This window comes from Arvicanthis niloticus, chromosome 3 (assembly GCF_011762505.2).
Source record: "Arvicanthis niloticus isolate mArvNil1 chromosome 3, mArvNil1.pat.X, whole genome shotgun sequence".
Taxonomy (NCBI): Eukaryota; Metazoa; Chordata; class Mammalia; order Rodentia; family Muridae; genus Arvicanthis; species Arvicanthis niloticus.
In genome coordinates, this window is record NC_047660.1 from 135,221,913 (window position 1) to 135,241,201 (window position 19,289).

Below are 19,289 nucleotides of genomic sequence, written 5' to 3' on the forward strand. Positions count from 1 at the left end.
ACATGCTGGAAAAGCCTTTGACAAAATTCAATATTCCTTCATATTAAAAGTCTTAGGAAAAATCAGGAATTCAAGGCCCATACCTAAACATAGTTAAAAGCAATATACAGGAAAGCAGTAGTCAACATCAAACTAAATGTAGTGAAACTTGAAACTTGAAGCAATCCCATTAAAATTAGGGACTAGACCAGGCTGCCCACTTTCTCCCTATCTATTCAATATAGTACTTGAAATTCTAGCTAGAGCAATTAGATAACAAAAGGAGTTCAAAGAAATAAAATTTGAAAAGGAAGAAGTCGAAATATCACTATTTGCAAATGATATGATAGTATACTTAAGTGACCCAAAAAAATTCCATCAGAGAACACCTAAACCTGATAAACAACTTCATCAAAGTGGCTGATTATAAAATTAACACTAACAATTCAGTAGCCTTCCTATACTCAAAAGATAAACAGGATGAGAAAGAAATTAGAGAAATGATACCCTTCACAGTAGTCACAAATAATATAAAACTATCTTGGTGTGACCCTAACCAAACAAGTGGAAGATCTGTACTACAGGAACTTCAAGTCTCTGAAGAAAGAAATCAAAGAAGACCTCAGAAGATGGGAAGATCGTCCATGCTCATGGATTGGCAAGATTAACATAGCAAAAATGGCCATCTTACTGAAAGCAATCTACAGATTCAATGTAATCCCCATAAAATTTCATATCAATTCTTCATAGAGTTAGAAAGAGCAATTCTCAAGTTTATTTGGAATAACAAAATCCTAGGATAGCAAAAATTATTTTCAACAATAAAAAAAATCTGGGGGAATCACCATCCCTCACCTGAAGCTGTACTACAGAACAATAGTGATAAAAAGTGCATGGTATTGGTACAATGACAGGCAGGTATATCATTTAAATAGAATTGCAGACCCAGAAATGAACCCACACACCTATGGTCACTTGGTCTTTGACAAAGGAACTAAAATCATCCAGTGGAAAAAAGACAGTATTTTCAACAAATTGTGCTGGTTCAATTGGCAGTCGGCATGTAGAAGAATGCAAAGTGATCCATTCTTATCTCCCTGTACAAAGCTCAAGTCCAAATTTGATGTAGTGGATACTGCAGATAAAATTACCCAAGGCCTGAGGTCAGTATTTCTATTTTGGTCAAGCATTAAGAATGGCATATATAGCTTGATCACACTAGCCCTTTTTGTCCTGCTAATACTTTTATTCCTGCCCATTGTGTTAAAGCTTTTCTTACCAACATCAACATGTTGGCAGCCAAGTACATGGCTTGAAACTGAAAATGGACCCCCAGACAGAGTTATTAAATTAACAGGCTGGCAAGCCAAGGACGGGTAAGATTCTGCACAGAGCTTTACTAACCTAAGACAAAAGTGCATTGCTTTTGATAATGCATGTGCTATGATGGGTAAGAAAGGCATTCTTGTCAGAGAGACCTAAGATAGGCTCAGTCTTGTTAATGAAATAAAAAAAGGGGAATGGTGGAGAGCCTTTGGGACTGCTTGGCAAGAAGCTGACATTGGCCAAGGACAAGGAAGTAGGCTTTAGGCAGGAATTTGATATTAGGCTAGAACAAAGAAGTAATTTCAAGTAGAAATCTAAATCTTAGGCTAGAACAAAGAAGTAATCTCAGGCAGGAACCTAAATATTAGGCTAGAAGAAAGAAGTAATTTCAGACAGTAATCTAAATTTTAGGCTAGAACAAGGAAGTAGACTTTAGACATGAAAATTACCTTGGGCTAGCACAGGGAAGTAGGCTCAGATACTTTGGTCATCCTGATAAGCCCTTAGAAACAGTGATCACTGGAGTGTTCACGTAATTGGGTTTAATGCCTTGCCTATTCTTTGACTATTTGTGTTTATTGTATTGCTTGTTCCTTGACTACTTACATCTATTGTATTGCTAGACCCTCAACCTAGAACTGACCTTATTACATATCCGTAATCAAAATGGTATAAAAACATAAAGGAGGAGGGGGATGGGGTAGGGGGGGTTCTAGGAAGGGGAAATGGGGAAAGGGGATGACATCTGTATTGTAAATAAATAAAATATCCAATAAAAATAAAGAAAATGGAAAAAATGAAGTAAAAAAAATTTAAAAATGAGGAACAGCTTTTCATTTCTTTTCTGCCTTCTTCTCCCTTCCCCTTAGCACAGCTCTGGCTACACTGAGCTTGCTCCATGCTGTCAGGCTAGTGATGCTGTCCCCAGCAGTCACCATGATCATCTACTGGTACCTCACCAGCCATGATGAGTTCATCCGACATCTATAAGACCTGGGAGATTGTGGATGGGTTGTGCCTGGAGGTGTAGGACAAGATGGCCAGTAGAACAAAGGGTGCTATTGATGACTTGCTCATTTGTGGAAATGCCTCTGCTGAATGTTCAGAGGCCAAAGGTACTGAAAACACAGTAGTCACTGGTGTTGACATTGTCATGAACCATCACCTACAAGAAATCAGTTTCACAAAAGAGGCCTACAAAAAGTACATCAAATCACTACATAAAATTTTACTACATAAAATCACTCAAAAGCAAACTTGAAGAACAGAAACCAGAAAGACTAAAGCCTTTTATGACTTGAGCTTCGGGGCAAATTAAGGACATCCTTGCTAATTTCAATAACTACCAGTTTTTTATTGATGAAAACTTGAATCCACATGGTATGGTTGCTTTCCTGGACTACCGTGGTTATGGTGTGACTCTATTCATGATTTTCTTTAAGGATGGCTTAGAGATGGATGGTACACAGCAGCCAGTAATGGTGACAGGTGGTAGATCCAATTTAAACGTTTTTTCATGTAATAAGGAAACATGCTCCACTATGTTTATACCAGCCTTATTTATAATAGCTAGAATCTGGAAACAACCCAGATGTCCCTCAACAGAAGAATGGATATAGAAAATGTGGTACATTTACACAACGAAGTACGATTCAACTATTAAAAACAATGACTTCATGAAATTCACAGGCAAATGGATGGATCTAGAAAATATCATCCTGAGTGAGGTAACTCGGTCACAAAAGAACACACATGGTATGTACTCACTGATAAGTGGATATTAGGCAAAGAGCACAGAATACCCATGATACAACTTATAGACCACATGAAGTTCAAGAGGAAGGATGACCAAAGAGTGGATGCTTCAGTTCTACTTAGAAGGGGGAACAAAATAATCAAGGGAGTAGAGGGTGGGAGGGACTTTGGAGAAAGAGAAGAAGGGGATAGGGAAAAGAGGGGCAGAATCAGATATGGGAAGAGATGGAAATGTACAGAGGGTCAGGCAATTGAATAGAGGTGTATAGCAATGGGGAATGGGGAACTGGGGCAGCAACCAGATAGTCCCAGATCCCTGGAAAGCAAGAGGCTTCCAGGACCAATGGGGATAATATTAGCTGAAATACCTCTGATGAGACCCAATCCAGAGATTAGGTATGACTCCCTAGTTGAGGGGTGGGCCCACCCACCCATCTCCAAAATGTTAACCCAGAATTGCTCTTGTCTAAAGGAAATACAGGGACAAAGAGTGGAGCAGAGACTGAAGCAAAGGCCATTCAGAGACTGCCTCACCTGGGGATCCATACCACATGTAGACACCAAACCCAGACACTATTGCTGATGCGAAGAAGTGCTTGCTGACAAGGGCCCGATACAGCTGTCTCCTGAGAGGCTGTGCTAGATCCTGACCAATACAGATGTGGATACTTTCAGCCAACCATCAGATGGAATATAGGAACCCCAAAGGAGGATTTAGGGGAAGGACTCAAGGTCTTATCTGGCATAAATGGGAGGGTAGCCTCTTGGTCCTGTGAAGGCTTGATGCCCCAGTGTAGAGGAATGCTAGGGCAGTGAGGCTGGAGTGGGTGGGTGGATGGGGGAGCACCCTCATTGATGTAGGGTAAGGGGACATGAGATAGAGGGTTTGCAGAGGGCAAACTGGGAAAGGGGATAACCTTTGAAATGTAAATAAATAAAATATTCAATTAAAAATATATAATGTTCAGGTATGCAAAAAGAATATATTAATAAAGTAGTGTTTCTCTCTTCAAACTCACATGTTGATCTTTCAAAGAATTCATATGTATAGGCATACCTAAGCCATGCTGTGTTCTTTTTCTGGACAGTTACCTATTCATCTTCCTTGTATGGTAGAGATGCTTCTATCATTTTTCTAGGAACCTGCAGTTAATTGTGTGTATCTTTATTTATACTGACTGTAATTTCTCTCTTTGTCCTAAACCACCATTTTGATTCTTTATTAAACAGCATGCATTCAACAAACAACTACTTGGCATAAATAAGCAGCAGAATTCCTTGTCATCTAGGAGCTTTCAATGTAATCTAAGATACAGATAAATACAGTATTGTATGGAATGTCTACAAATGTCATTCTGTATCAAGAGAGGGAAACATGGCTGGTTGAGGAGGAGGCAATGATTAAGCTTTGCTGTTGCATTATCTATACAGGTGGCAAAAGGGCTGTCCTCATGAAATCCACCTCTGCCATTCTTAGCTGAGTGTATGGATACAACCACTCTATATCATGTTACCTGCATGTATGTTTTCAGGGCTGACCATTTGGTATTAAATAATGAGTGGTGTACTCCTCTCTGGGGAAGACTATTTCTTCCATGCTCAGCATTCTTTAGTTGCCTATACTTCTCTGTATCCGGCTGACACATCCTGGTCCTTCCTCTGTCCAGTTTGGCATGTCTATTGTTGCTGTTCTTGTTTAGCTTATGGTGAGGCAGGCATGGTGGTGGTGAAATTTTATGTGTATATCTTCTGACATTGTTATGATTCCTTTGCTCTTACAAACTTTCTACTCTCTCTTCCTCAATGATCTCTGAGCCTTAGGTTCAGCAGTTGTTTGATAGATGTATCCATTGAGACTGGGCTACACACTTCTGCATTTTAATTGATTGTGGTTTTCTGAAGTGATTTCCATCTGTTGTAAAACAAAGTTCCTTTGATGAGGGATTAACAAGATCTTTTACATTGTAGGCTTTTTCAGCTGTTGTTCAAAGAATTAGAAGAAATTCGATTTTTGTTCCTTATTTAGCCCATTAAGTATGAGCAAGACAGCCATAGAAACAGCAGTATGTTGGTAAAAGAATTCACTAGACAAAGACAGGTCTTGGTGACAAGTTATTCTCAATGGTAAAGGACTAGAAAGTTGTTCTTGGAACTTTTCCAGAGTCTAGTTCCAACTCTCAAGTTAAAGCCTCTTGGATTTCTTTTATTAAGGAAATTAAATAGTAAATGAAGCCATATATATATATATATATATATATATATATATATATATATATATATATTCTAATTTTAGACTACTCTCTTTGTTTTTTGTATTTATCTTGGGTTTAATTCATTCCACACATAGCTGTATATCTTGTTTGTATTTTTTGTTTCATATTTGCATTTGCATATATGTTCCTTAAAGGTGATAGATGCTGCCTTTGTTTCTAGTATGCCACACTCCTTCCAATATTCAGTGTATCCCAGAGAACCTGTTCAGTGCTGAGTAACTATAAACAGTTGGGTCATACATGTTGTGTGGGACTTAATCCTGATCCTCAAGAACTCACAATATCAAATGTATTAGACTGTCTCAAAAACACTGGGGCATTTGAATCTTGTCACGCTTGAGTGGGGCACAAAGTTAATGACTTGCTCTTAACAGAAATGCATCTGGGCCTGCCATGCTCCCTGGGAAGCTGGTGTGGGGTTAATAACAGCACCATCCACTTTTATCTAGCTCTTTGCAATTTGGAATCTAGTTAATAACATATTGCTCAGTTTAGTGTCACCAGATCCTGCACACTGGTCAAGCCAAAGCCCCTTTCCCAGCAAGAAAACTGGACAGATAAAGATTATGTATACATTCACAAAATTGGTGAGTAGCAGATCTGATATTGGAATCCACCCTAAATCTGAGACCTAAAGCAGTGTGTATTCCTCAGTCCACAAGCTTAGTGGACTTTTTTTTTTTTTTTAAACACAATAAAATGCTTTGTATTCAGAAGAATTTATAGCTATGCCTCCTTAAGAGATGTGGAAATAACTCAATGCAAAGTATCTCAAATTCATTTTGCATTGGCCATACTCTGCCTCTTTTTTTTTTTTTTTTTTTTTTCCAGAATCCTCTCAAAGCATGGGAAAGGGAACAGAATGAAAATTGGGACAAGAATTCTTCCTCTGCTGTCAAAAGAAAGGGTTTAAAAAGTGACGTTTTAAAGGATTAAGTGGCAAAGAGAATTCTGAATTATCTAAATGTAAAAGAAAAAAAAAAATCCACTAAAAGGCTGTAATCCTCCCTAAAGCTTTTTTAGTGTCTCTGGAAAAGTCAGTGGGTGTGTGTCCGGGGGAAGGTTTAGGGAGGGTGATTCAGACTCCTTCTAATAGGCTTTTTTTAAAAAAAGAAGAAAGAAAAGAAAACACACGCACACTTAAACAGAAGAGAAATAAAAGTTTGTCTCTGTTGAGAAGCTGCCTCTGCGCTTAAAATCTACAAGAAGTACTGAAAATTCAAGTCGTAGAGGCGCGCGCTCTGATTTGGTTGTTTACCATCAATCAGACGGTTGCTTGGCAGACACTGGATGGTTATGAGCCTGAACAAGCTGAAAGGGGCAGGAAAAGAAGTGGAGGCAGCATTCTTCCTATTTAAAGCTGCATCGCTTGAAAAAAGTTTTCGCAGACTGTGCCGGAGCTGGTGCTGAAACAGACTGAGGCAGCCCGGGGACTGGTGCTGAAAAAGAGCCCCCATCGGAATTCATGGTGCTACAGTGACCTCAGTATCTACTCTTCGATCCCAGGAAGACCCACATGTCTCATATTTAGACATGATGGCAAACTGGGTGGTAGCAAGACCTCTCCTCGTTCTTTCTGTTTTATTAGGGTACTGTGTCTCAATAAAAGCCCAGGAACAAGAGAACGGTGAGTTTGCCTTCTGCTTTACTTATGGTGTTTATGGCTTGGTTTGGGAAGTAGATGGAATGTTAAGCTTCAGGAATAGCGTGAAGAGAAGACTCTGGTTTGAAGTTTGAGAAGGGGGCTGCAGGATTTGTAGCTTGGCTCTGGAGACTAGGCACATCTGCAAATCCGGAGCTTCTGTGAGCGTCCTGGCAAACAGTGGGCTTCTGAGATCCTGTAAGAGCCAGGATCCGATCAGTCTTTTTGCTTGAATTTAAGAGTGGGACTTTTAAAAGAAAAGAAGAATGCTTAAAACTGAGCCCCGGAGGCACTTTTAGTTAGAGGTCTGTTGTGTGGGCAGGCACTTTCCAAGCAGGGAAAGGCTGCTGCAGAAGCTGGGCAGGGTGGAGTCTTTCCTGTGCGAACTCCAGCAGCTTCATGGAAGTCTTTGTTTAGAAAAATCTCTGCTGCAACTCTGAGAGTTCGGAATTTCCTTTGTCTTTGCTCTTCATTCTTTTCTTCCCAAAGTCTTATCCTCTCCCCCACCCCTAACGTTTTCATCTCTCATCTTAAAATCCTGTTTGCTTACTGAGAGGGAGTCAAGTTTATTTCTCCATGACAGACACTGATAGAAACCAGATTTCTTAAACTGCATTACTTTCCCACCCTACTGACTTGATTATCAGGACAGTGTGGTTCCTGGGTGGATGGCTGAAGGCAGGAAATCAGCATGCCATATATATAACTTACTTGGAATAAGATATTGAGAGGGACTTTTCCCTTAGGCCCTTCCTTCCTTCCTTCCTTCCTTCCTTCCTTCCTTCCTTCCTTCCTTTCTTCCTTTCTTCCTTTCTTCTTCCCTTCCCGCCTTTCTATTTTCCTTTCTTTTAAGACATATCTTGCTTGGTTACTATTTTGTTTTGTTTCCCCTATGTGATTTACATATGTTAGTGCTGGGTCATATTGTTAAGCAAAATGGCATGGCTGCTAGAGAATAAAACTTCAAAAAAAATTTGAAATTGGCTTAATTAACTTTTGAAGGTTGAAGTGTCAGAAATAGACACATTCTCATTGTAAGAGGCCAGCATAGATCTGAGTCACTGTTAGCATCACACTCAAGCTTTCAAAACTTACCAATGTGTTCATCATGTCTGTTACTGTCTTTCTCGTGTATATATCCAGCCATCTGTGTAACTGTGTTTCCTGAGTTTCTGAATTTTTTTCCTCTAAAAATATTTAGAAACTGTGTTTAGCAATTGTAAGTTCTAGAAATCCTATAAGGTTCTGGAGATAAAATTCAAGTCTGTCAGTAGTCCCATAGAGGGGGCACTTTTCTAAAATCTTGAAACTTTTAAAATCTGTTTCTATGTTTCAAAAAGTGAGGGAATTTATGAAGGGTGAAACTTGCGTTTCCTCATAATGCCATGAAAAGTCTGTGTTGTTTGCAAATGGGAGAACAAAGAAGTTAAGAAAGAGAATAGACAGCAGCATTAGAATAGAAGGAAAATATCTAAGTATCAATGAATCTGCCACTTCCCTTCCCTACCAGAAGAACAGCTCTAAAATGTCTACAGACTTCATTCTCAATTTATATTAAAATTAACTGAACTTTTATAAATTACAAAAGTAATTGAATATGTGTGTAAATAAAAGATGTAAGATGTTCAAAAGTCTTAAAGGGTAGGCCATGTGCTAAAACTCTCATCTAAGTCACTGCATTTATTCTGTAGGTCTTACTGAAAAATGAAGGGTTTACTGTTCTCTAATATTAATTTACATACATTAAGAATAGTAGGTTTAGTTCAGAAAGTCCTGCTTTTGTTTCAACCTCTTTTTCCTTAGTGGTATTAAATAGCAGAGAAATTCAAACCCCAAACCAAAGACTTTTACGAAGAAAGCAAATCTCAGACGGTACAAACAGTAATTCAAATAGATGTCATGACAATTAACAGCAGGAACCTGTGTGTCTTCATAAGGAAAATGTTGATGACTCGGTCATCTAGTGTCTCAGAGCCACTTCACTTACACTTCCCACGCATGCCCGGGTGTGCCCTGTACAGTATGGACACTTCTTATATTTCAATTACCCTGGTAGAATCTAGTCATTCTATGTAATTTTTGAACTTGAGGAAGAGTCAGTGTAGGAAATGCTCTATATTAAAGAAAAGTCTGAGGCCCACATGTCAAGAATATACAATTTTCAAATCACTGCTATAAGTACCACGTGTTGTGGTATTTCCTTTGTATTCCACTTAATATGTGTTGCAGAAATACGGCACTGTATGTCAGTATGTATGTACAAGCTTAGCCTTTCCCTTTTGTTAGTATGGGATGCACTTTTCTTCCTGACTGTGGAATAGGAAGCAAGCACAGGTCGGCCTGACGGGAGCACATGTGGATGCTAGGGAGCACATGTGGATGCTAGGGAGCACATGTGGATGCTAGGGAGCACATGAGGATGCTAAGGCAGAGTAAGTAAAGATTTAGACATTTCTGGACAAAATACAAAATAAAGTTTAACAATTGATTTGGATTTTAAAAGATTGTTAGTAGCTAAAAAGAAAGAGATTGGGAGGTAGGCTAACTGTAGTTGAAAGTGTAATGTAGCCATAGAATCAGGGCCAAGATGATAAAAAACAGTCTTTCAAGACCTCTCTCTCCCTCTGCTGTGTATTGTGTAGGGAGGCTTTGGAATGTCCCAGATTTGTTTTTTTGTAAAAGAAAAATGCTAGACTATTTACAGTAAAAATGTATTTCCAAATCAAACTGCAACATCTAGGGAGATATGTACATTTTTGTTATTAGCACTAGGCATAGTTAATCTTAGGAAATGGTCTTTGTTATGAATCATTTTATTCAATACCATATGAGTGATGGAGAGAGAAGGTGTAGAAGGAGACACGTACTGTGAACTTCAGTGCTTTCAGAAGCTAGGCATGCGACTTAAGCTGTGGTAAAATAGCTTTGTGTGTTAGCAGAGTCTGATGGGACTTGTAGAAAATTGAAGACACATACATGTCCACTTTAAACTTTCCAAATTAGCATTTTCAGAAAGTATTGCATAAGCCAAATTCAATATGTCTAAGGTCCAAATCTGGCTCATGGACTATAAATTTTCAATATCCATGTTGCAACCCTACACTGTTATTTGGTCCCAAGCTAGCTACTAACTAGGAACAGAAAAAGTGCACAAAGGATTTTTAATATTGTGGTGTCTTTCATTTTGTGATGCTATATTTGCGATTTATCTTGTAAGAATATAAATAGGAAGCATTAGATGATGACACTCAGAAGTACTTAGGTAACAGCATTAGATACCCAGTACTTAGATACTTAGTACACAGGTAGCATCATTTCAAAGGTGGCCCAGAGAAACAGAGGATGGATACATATAGCTTAAGACATTTACATAGATTGTTCTACACTTACTACTATTGAAATGGGTTTATTTTAGAGGGCTTCACATATTAGAACACAGTTTCAACAAAGAAGAGTATAACAGAATTTTGTTTTCTTACTCAAAAGAGGCTCTCAAGTAGAGTGAAGAGCTGGTATATTGAAAATAGTTGGAGACTCAAACTTTAATTCTCTTCATTTTTTTTATCCCTAGTGTATGGTCTTTGACTTCATAGTTTTTGGGGTTGCTGGTGATCCAGCTATTGCATGTAGTTTCTTAGGCATCTGGATAAAGAATGAAAAAACCATGATTCTGCATTTCTTTTTTTTTAAAATTGGATATTATATTTACATTACAGATTTTATCCCCTTACCCCCATTTCCCCCACCACCCAGGAACCTCCTATCCCATCCCCCCTCCTCATGCTTCTATGAGGATATGCCCCCACCTACGCCTCCCCCACCTCCCCACCCTCAAACCCCTCCCCCCAAACTCAGTGTTCAGCCTTCATGGGACCAAGGATCTCCTCTCCCACCTATGCCCGACAAGGCCATCCTCCCCTACATGTACAGATGTGGAGCATGGGTCCCTCCCAGGCTGGTGGTTTAGACCCTGGGGAGCTCTGGTTGGTTGGTATTGTTGCTCTCCTCATGGGGCCACAAACCCTTTCTGCTCCTTCAGTCTTCTCTCTAACTTCTCCATTGGAACCCCCTTGATCAGATCAGTGGTTAGCTGTGAGCATGGTCCTCTGAATGTGTCAGACTCTGGCAGACCTCTAAGGAGACAGCTGTATCAGGCTCCTGTCAGCACGCACTTCCTGCCATGCTGGAATGGATACCCAGGTGGAATGGTCTCCAGATGGCCCCTCCTTCAGTTTCTGTCCCACACTTTGTCTCCATATTTGCTCCCTTGAGTATTTTTGTTACTCCTTCTAAGTAGGACTGAAACACCCACACTTGGTCTTCCTTCTTCATGAGCTTCTTGTGGTCTGTGAGTTGAGTCTTGGCTATTCTAAGCTTTTGGGCTAATATCTGCTTATCAGTGAGTAAATACCATGTGTGTTCTTTTGTGATTGGGTTACCTCACTCAGGATGATATTTTCAGTATCACATAAGACTGAAGAGCTGTCCTTCCCGTGATTCATCCACATGGGGAGCATTCCTAGCTTTGTCTTTAAGGTCCAACTGTATGGACATTTTTATCTTGTTTTAGTTTTTATAAATAAACTACTTTAAATAAAATTAATGTGAATTCATCTTCTAAATTTATTCAATAAGGAAAAAATACAATGAAGCAATATTTTTTAACTATACCTTGCCTTCTAGGGATAAATCATACAGATAATATTAATAAATTAGTACAAAACATGCAACTTTATCCCTTCAACATTTTGGTATAATATTGAAACTGAAATGTTTAGTTTTTCAAACCTTAGATCTAGGAAAAGAGAGTGTCACAGTTTTCTTTCCCCTGTGTTTTATTTTCCTCAATCAGAACCGGCTTCAACGGGAGCAAGCATGCACTTGGTTGCAACCCTAGTTGTCATTCATGTCAGCCTTACTGTTGTTCATATCACTTCTCAATGGTCAGCACTTTCTTGCTGGTCCCTCCACCATGTGAGAGAGATGTGTTCTTGACTTGCTGATTTGTAACCACCCAAGTCCTTTGCAATGTCATTAAGAATGCTATGAAATAAGACACAGCCTTGCAATCTGATTTTGGAGCTCTTAACTGAGACATAGAAAGTAGTATTAGGGCTGGAGAGATGGCTCAGAGTTTAAGAGTGCTGATTGCTCTTCCAGAGGTCTTGAGTTCAATTCCCAGCAACCACATGGTGACTCACAATCTATAGTAAGGTCTAGCACCCTCTTCTGTCATGCAGGGATATATGTAGAACACTGTATACACAATAAATAAATCTTTAAGAAGTCATATGAACATGTATTTCAGTCATGCACACACCTGAGTAGCATTATTTTCTTAACCAAATTTTTGAATTTTTTATTCTATGGATTTGTTCATCTGTATTTTGCTTGTTTTTCATCTTAAGGAACTTTTATTAATCATGGCCTCTTCAACTATTCCTTGTTATTGGCTCTTTATTCCTTGTAATATTGGCTTTTTCCCCTAGCCTATGAACAAGTTCAAACATCTCCCAGAACTCATGCTTTATTTCTGAGCCCAGCCTCCCATCAATGAACAGTATTCAAGTTTTCTGTCTCCTCCATTTTCCTACTGTACTCTGACTATAGACCCTTCAGTCCATTTAAACTACTACAGTAAGAGAAATAGCGTACATGCTAACCCAGTAGCCTTTTTCTCTTCAGTTAATAGAGCCTTTCTCCTATATTAATACCAGAGTTTACTTTGTGTCTAATTGCTAATTCATAACTCTCCTGCTAATCCTGATCTTTCATATGAACCCTAGAGGACATGTCTAGCTACTGAGAACCACTTTGAGTTCAATGTATTTAAAACACAGTTAACTAGTATAATTAGTGTCTTGGAAGCTTACTGTGGAATAAGCTCACCTTTTTTAGCTCTTTTTGAACTCTCACTGGCTGGTTCAATTCGGTTCTGGCCCAAATTTCTCTTCAAGCTGACTAGCTTCTTTCAGCTTCTTACTGAATTGTTCTGCTTAGCCTCAAACTAACTCTGACAATTTCTTCTAATCTTCTGGCTCCTTCTCATTCTCTGGCTTGTTCTATCTTCACCTGCAAAGCTGTCTCTGTAAAATTGTTCCAGTAAAACTGCCTCCTTTCTGTCTCTCTGTGCTGCTCTCTTTTATTGTATATACTGTCTCTGACTCAGTCTGTCAAATTGTTCTCTGATTCATCACTTTGTCTCCCCCTCAATTAGATGTTACTTTCAGACATGTCTGCTTCCTTTTATGTCTGCACCTTCATTGTTTGGGATTAACGGTGTGTATTAACGGCATGTCTGTATTTCAGACAGATCATATTGTAATCCAAGGCATGTCTGAATTCCAGCAGAATCACATAGGTCTAGAAGGTCTTTGGATGTGATCCCTTGCCAGGGCAGCCATGTTGCTGGATTAAAATTCTTCTATAAACTACCCTATAAGAATTGGCCATTTTCCTGCATAGTATTTCTGTCTGTTGGCAATGTCATTGTGTCATTCAGTCAGTAAATTTCCACCAGTCACTAATTTTGCCATTTTACTTGCTAAATATTTCTCATATAAAATTCTTGTTCATCCTTATTATAAGTTTCTCAGTTCATGCCTCATGCCCTCATCATCCATCTTTGGGTTAGCAATGTCAGCTAAATTCATCTTTTTTTTTTTTTTTAATTCTTCCATGGGAATTTTTTGTTTCAGGAAATGGTAATGGAAATGCTAGTTAGCTTTGCACACATTCATAATGTGACAAACTTCTACAACATTAGTCACATTGCTTGTCATTTTTTACCTTATCATAAAAAGTCACTTGTAGCTGGGTGGTGGTGGCTCACTCCTTTAATCCCAGCACTTGGGAGGCAGAGGCAGGCGGATTTCTGAGTTCGAGGCCAGCCTGGTCTGCAGAGTGAGTTCCAGCACAGCCAGGGCTACACAGAGAAACCCTGTCTTGAAAAACAAAACAAAAAAACAAAACAAAACAAAAAGTCACTTGTAGTTTTCATCCCCAGTACAAGCATGTACACATGTGCACAGACACACACACACAACACACATGCATATGTGTGCACATACAAACATCACATGCCCATGTACACATACCTCTCTCTCTCTCTCTCTCTCTCTCTCTCTCTCTCTCTCTCTCTCTCTCTCTCTCTCTCTCTCTCTCTCACACACACACACACACACACACACACACATTTTTTTTCCAAACCACTGCTCTTCAGAGAGTAGAGTTTTAATTTTCTCTGTAGTTGATTATAGTAACAAATTTGAAGTTTTGGTTTCTTTGAGAAACACGTGAATATTATGAGAATATGTATTTTATTTAATCCCAGGTGTGGGATATGGGGTTGCTTCAGACTGTCCACAGAGGCTGACTATGATTTGCTTTGTGTTCTACTGGGGGCATGATTTTGCCAGCTACAGATTGTTTCTGCAATTGTGTGTGACATTTGGACTGCTGGGGACTTTTCAGAGGGTATATAAATGTGGGGTGGGTTGTTGGCTGGTAGTTTCCTGTTGTTTGTTGCTATTGGGTGCTGTTGGTCGCTATATGTTTAGTAGTGCAAAGAAATTAAATATACTGGCAGCCAAGAGTAAACTTGCACCAAGGAACTTGATGCCTCTAATCAGTAGGAAATAGAGTAATGATAATGTTGTCCCCTTTCTCCTCTATCTCTTTTTCTCTCTTATCTAGTATTAGGGGGTTGTAAGCATAGAAAAGTGGTAGGGAGCAGTGGAAGAAAAAAGATCTCACAAAGTAGTCAAAGTCCAGCTGCAGCTGATCCCAGTCTCCTACTTTTGTTTTGTCTCATAGAACTCAACTCACTTTTCTCTGCATGAGTCATATGTAGTTTCCCTTGTGTCTATTTTACCTGTTTTTGTAAGACCTTTTTTTTTTCTTTTTTTTAGATCTTATGTTCATAATCTTCCAATTTGGCAATTTATTCTGACTTGCCCACTATTCAATCATTAATATATTCTATTGATTACTAATCTTTTTTTTAAACTAAAGAATGTTGGTCTTATTCCTGTAACTTTCAAGGCTAATGATCTCATTTCCTCTATGTAAACAACCATGATTATTTTTATTGATACTTAATACTATATGGCAACCTTTCTCATGTAAATACAATGCTTTAATTGATTAGTCTGCAATGATTAACCTCTTTCATTTCTGTAAATATTCTTTGAGTGGTCAAGGATATTAATGTTAATTCACTGCCTTTTAAGAATTAAAGGCCATACCATGGTTTCGTTTCACTTCTTTTCCTCTTATCAAGCCTTTGAGTTGTTTTGCACTCAGTGTTTCTAAGAATATCCTACTTTCTTTCGATTACTCTCCATTTCCTTGGGGAACTTGCTGCAACATGATTGACACTTTTCTGTAGATGACAGTTATTTTGTGCATATATTTTAGTTAAATATTTTTGTAAAGATTTGAAAAATACCATTACTGTTCATTCAGTTGTGAATGAACTGAATTTGGAGTCATGGTTTTCAAATTATATGTTCATAGTCTTGGGAAATTTAACATTCTTGATTCTTGGTTTCTTTATATATAAAATTACAGTAATATAATTCACTCCAAATAATTAATAGAATGAATAGCAGGCATATATATCATCTGATTATAGATAATTTCCTATTAATGGCAAATATTTGCTTATACAGAACAAATAAACAGTTTTTTTCTCTACAAGGGATGAAAATCAAGCATAAAACTCAAGTTACAAGTTCTATCTAAACATTATATCATTAATGCAAATATTGTTAGTAAACTCTCTTAGCCTATTGATAGACAAGTTCAGTTTTAAAAATTACTTGTGGTTCTCATCTTTATTTGTCACATTTTTAAATGCTGAGACAAGAAAGGAAAGAAAAGCCTCTTGCTTAGGAGGCTGCTCAGTGAGCTTGTGCCAGGAGGCTGAGTGCCCTCTGTTTTGCATTCTCCTCTTCTGCCAAGCATGCTCCACCCATGTCCCAGTGGCACTCTGAGCCTGTACCCACTGTCTACTGCAGAGTTGGTTTTCTGAAAATATGTAAGTCATAAAAACCTTTATTGAAAATTGGAAGCTGACTTTCCACTCTGCCTTGCTTGGGGTTTACACTTGGAAGGAGAGGAGCTGCTAAGAGACATGGGGATTTACAGGACAGCTCCAGGACTACCTGCATGCATAGTGAGCTGGGCATCTTTCCAAACTGCAGTGGCTCTCCTTTCTCTAGAGGCTGCTAGTGTACTTCAATCCCTTCACCACCAGGGGATTATTGTGGTTGACTTAACCCCCCCCCCCCCAAAAGCCAATTCCCCCCTAAAACCCAAAACAACAACAAACCCTGCCTACTGGACGATTAGGCACTCTTCTGATATTGCAATACTTTTCTTGATTCTTGGTTTTATAAATGTAAAGGAAACATCAACATCAACAGCATGATGGGAACAGCATGATGGGATTAATTCTGGAGAAATGTGAATAGAATTTCACTCAATTACTTGTTACAATGAAATTCCTTAATCCAATCTGTGATATCATCACATCAGCTGTAAAATTTCTTATTATGGAATTCTGAACATATATGTTTTATACACAAGGCAAATATACTTTAGTTTTAGATATTTAATGTTTTTCTTACTTTCATTATCTGTTATATGTTTTTTATTCCTGCAGTGAAAGAATCTATTAAGTTTATCGATATTAATTTTAAAGTATTTTTACAGCCTCTTCTTTCTCATTTTCCAGGAATAAGTAGAGTAAGTGACAAGTTTCAATTTAATTCAGAGAATTATATTTCTCCTGCAAATACTAAAAATTTTAGTCAATTTATGATGAGATGCTTGGTAGATGGTGAGAGTAATTGACTATCATGAGGAAAAAAATTGCTTTCTGGTCTTTGTTAGAGACATGAGAGACACAAAATATCTCTGAATTGTAATCAGAAAACCTAGAATGGTTATTTCGAGGCAAATTAAAATATCCAAATGTAGTAATCTTCCTTTGGAAGAATTTGTACTGAAGAAACAAATAAACAAACAACAACAAAAACAAACAGAAAATAGAAAAAGAAAAAAAATGAGGTCAACGAAAACAGAACAATGGAAAGTTCTACCAATGAGCTTGTATCAAGCGTTAAAACTCCTGTCTTAGTTATATTTCCATTACTCTGTTAAGACACTATCACAAAGAACAACTTAGGAGAAAATGGTTTATTTGGTTTATAGGTCCCAATCCATCATTGAGGGAAGCCAAGGAATGATGGAACACGGCTTACTGGCTTTTTTGATAGTTTGCTCAGTTTTCTTTTTTTGTACAACCCAGGACCACTTGCCCAGGGATGGTACCACCTACCATATTGTAGGCTGTTTCTTATCAGTCAAGAAAATATATAGACTTGCCCAAAGATACTCTGATGAGGGCATTTCCGCAATTATTATTCCCTCTTTCCAGATGTGACTACTTTTGTATCAAGTTGAAAAAGACACATTGTCATTGTAGGATGCTTTTTTAGATGGTTCTAAAAATATTTTCATATGCCTTAATCTTTTCTTATTTTTTTTCGATCTAATATTTTATTCTTTGACAATGCTCTACGTGCATTTCAGTTTTACCCATCTCAGTCTTTCCTTCAATTAGCTGACCCATATTCCCCCTCTAAATTCATGCTCTTTCCATTTAAAAAAGTATAGCTCACTGAGTCCAAAGACTGTTTCAATATGTATAAATGTGTAGCCATCTACTGGAGCATGGCCAGACTACAGGGTCCACAACTCTAAAGAAAATTGGCTTTTGTTCTATAGCAGCTATTAACTGTCATTAGCTCCTCTGACTCCTTGGGGACTCCTAAGCCCCTCCTTCATCCATGCTAGAATGTTGACTGGATCCATTGTGGAGGAAAATGTGAGTCACTGAGTACAGTATCCTGTCATGTCCCAAAGAGATTTCCTCAGTCATCCACAGCCTCGGGCTTTCACAATCTAATAGCTCAGAATGATTTCCTAATATTTAGAATCCGTGAAGTTTTTTAAAGAAGAAAATGATTAGAATCATTTCAACTCTTTTTATATAGAATCAAGGCAAATCAAAATAGTATTTATTTAAGATGAATCAACGAAGACACTCAGGTTTCACTGTGAATATTTGTGATCAGATAAATGGAGAATGACAAAATGAAATGAAATTGGTACAACATATGATGATTTCATGCAGTTGACATGCAAAGTTTGGCCGATATATTTGGTAAACATGCAGTTCCTTTGGGCTGTCTCCTGTATCCACCATCTATCTGTTCCTTTGGTGGAATGTGCTAGAAGAGCAGTGGTTCTCAGTCTTCCTAATGCTATGACCCTTTAGTACAGTTCCTCATGCTTTAGTGACCCCTAACCATAACATTATTTTTGTTGCCACTTTACAACTGTAATTTTGTTACTTTAATGATTTGTCATGTAAATATCCATGTTTTCCAATAGTCTTAGGCAACTCCTGTGAAAGAGTTGTTCAGTCCCCTAGGTCACAACCCACAGGTTGAGAACCATTGTGCTTAGAAAGAAGAGCAGGTCTAGTTCTTAGTTAAAAAAAATTAATTTTGCTAACATGTTTTAATTTCCTCTGAATTATTCAGGATTTTGATACCATAATCACATTTGCCTCTGCAGGCTCCTGTGCAGCAGCTTTATGTGGGTGCCACTTTCTTTCTTTGCTGATTTTGTTTTTTGGAGGGGCTCTCTACATAGCCCTGGCCATTCTGGAATTCACTATGTAGACCAGGCAGACTATAAACTCACAGTGCACCCCAAGTGCTGGGATTAAAGGCATGTACCACTGAATCCAAGTTTGGGTGCCATCTTCTTAACCTTTTTAAATTTTACATCAAATTTGAGATTCTCTATTATAGCCTAACTGCCTATCAGAATTGCCTGTGGTGGTATTTGCTTATATTATTCTTTTCAGGGAACTACTGCATCCCACATGCTTTCCTAGTTATTGCTCTAGTCTACAGAGTAACAGTTTGTGTGTGTGTGTGTGTGTGTGTGTGTGTGTGTGTGTGTGTGTAATGTGACCTCTTTATATGGCAATTTGTTTTTGAAACATTTTCCCCAATATTCTCTGGGCATTTGAATGTTCTGACAAAGTGTCTCTGGGTGGAAACAAAAACAAACAAATAAACACACAAACAAAAATCAAAAAAGCCAAAATGTATTGTTTTGACTGGACTCTGGAGCTCACCTCTAGAAGGTAAACTTTAGTAGCCATAGATGTCCTATCCTTGTCCACAGAAGATTCTCAATCAGAACATTACAACTACCACAATTCTATTTTA

At 38.2% G+C, this 19,289-nt stretch overlaps 1 protein-coding gene and 1 pseudogene across 1 annotated transcript in view; both read left to right on the top strand.

Moving 5' to 3' along the window:
* The first annotated feature begins 2,241 nt into the window (after window positions 1-2,241).
* LOC117705717 (translationally-controlled tumor protein-like) lies at window positions 2,242-6,269 on the top strand (annotated as a pseudogene).
* A 262-nt stretch (window positions 6,270-6,531) lies between these two features.
* Window positions 6,532-19,289, top strand: part of Col5a2 (collagen type V alpha 2 chain) — a 119,140-nt gene continuing 106,382 nt past the window's right edge. The window contains exon 1 of the mRNA XM_034497452.2: window positions 6,532-6,960. Within this exon, the coding sequence (XP_034353343.1) occupies window positions 6,867-6,960 (94 nt within the window). The 5' untranslated portion in view covers window positions 6,532-6,866. The remainder of the gene's footprint in view (window positions 6,961-19,289) is intronic.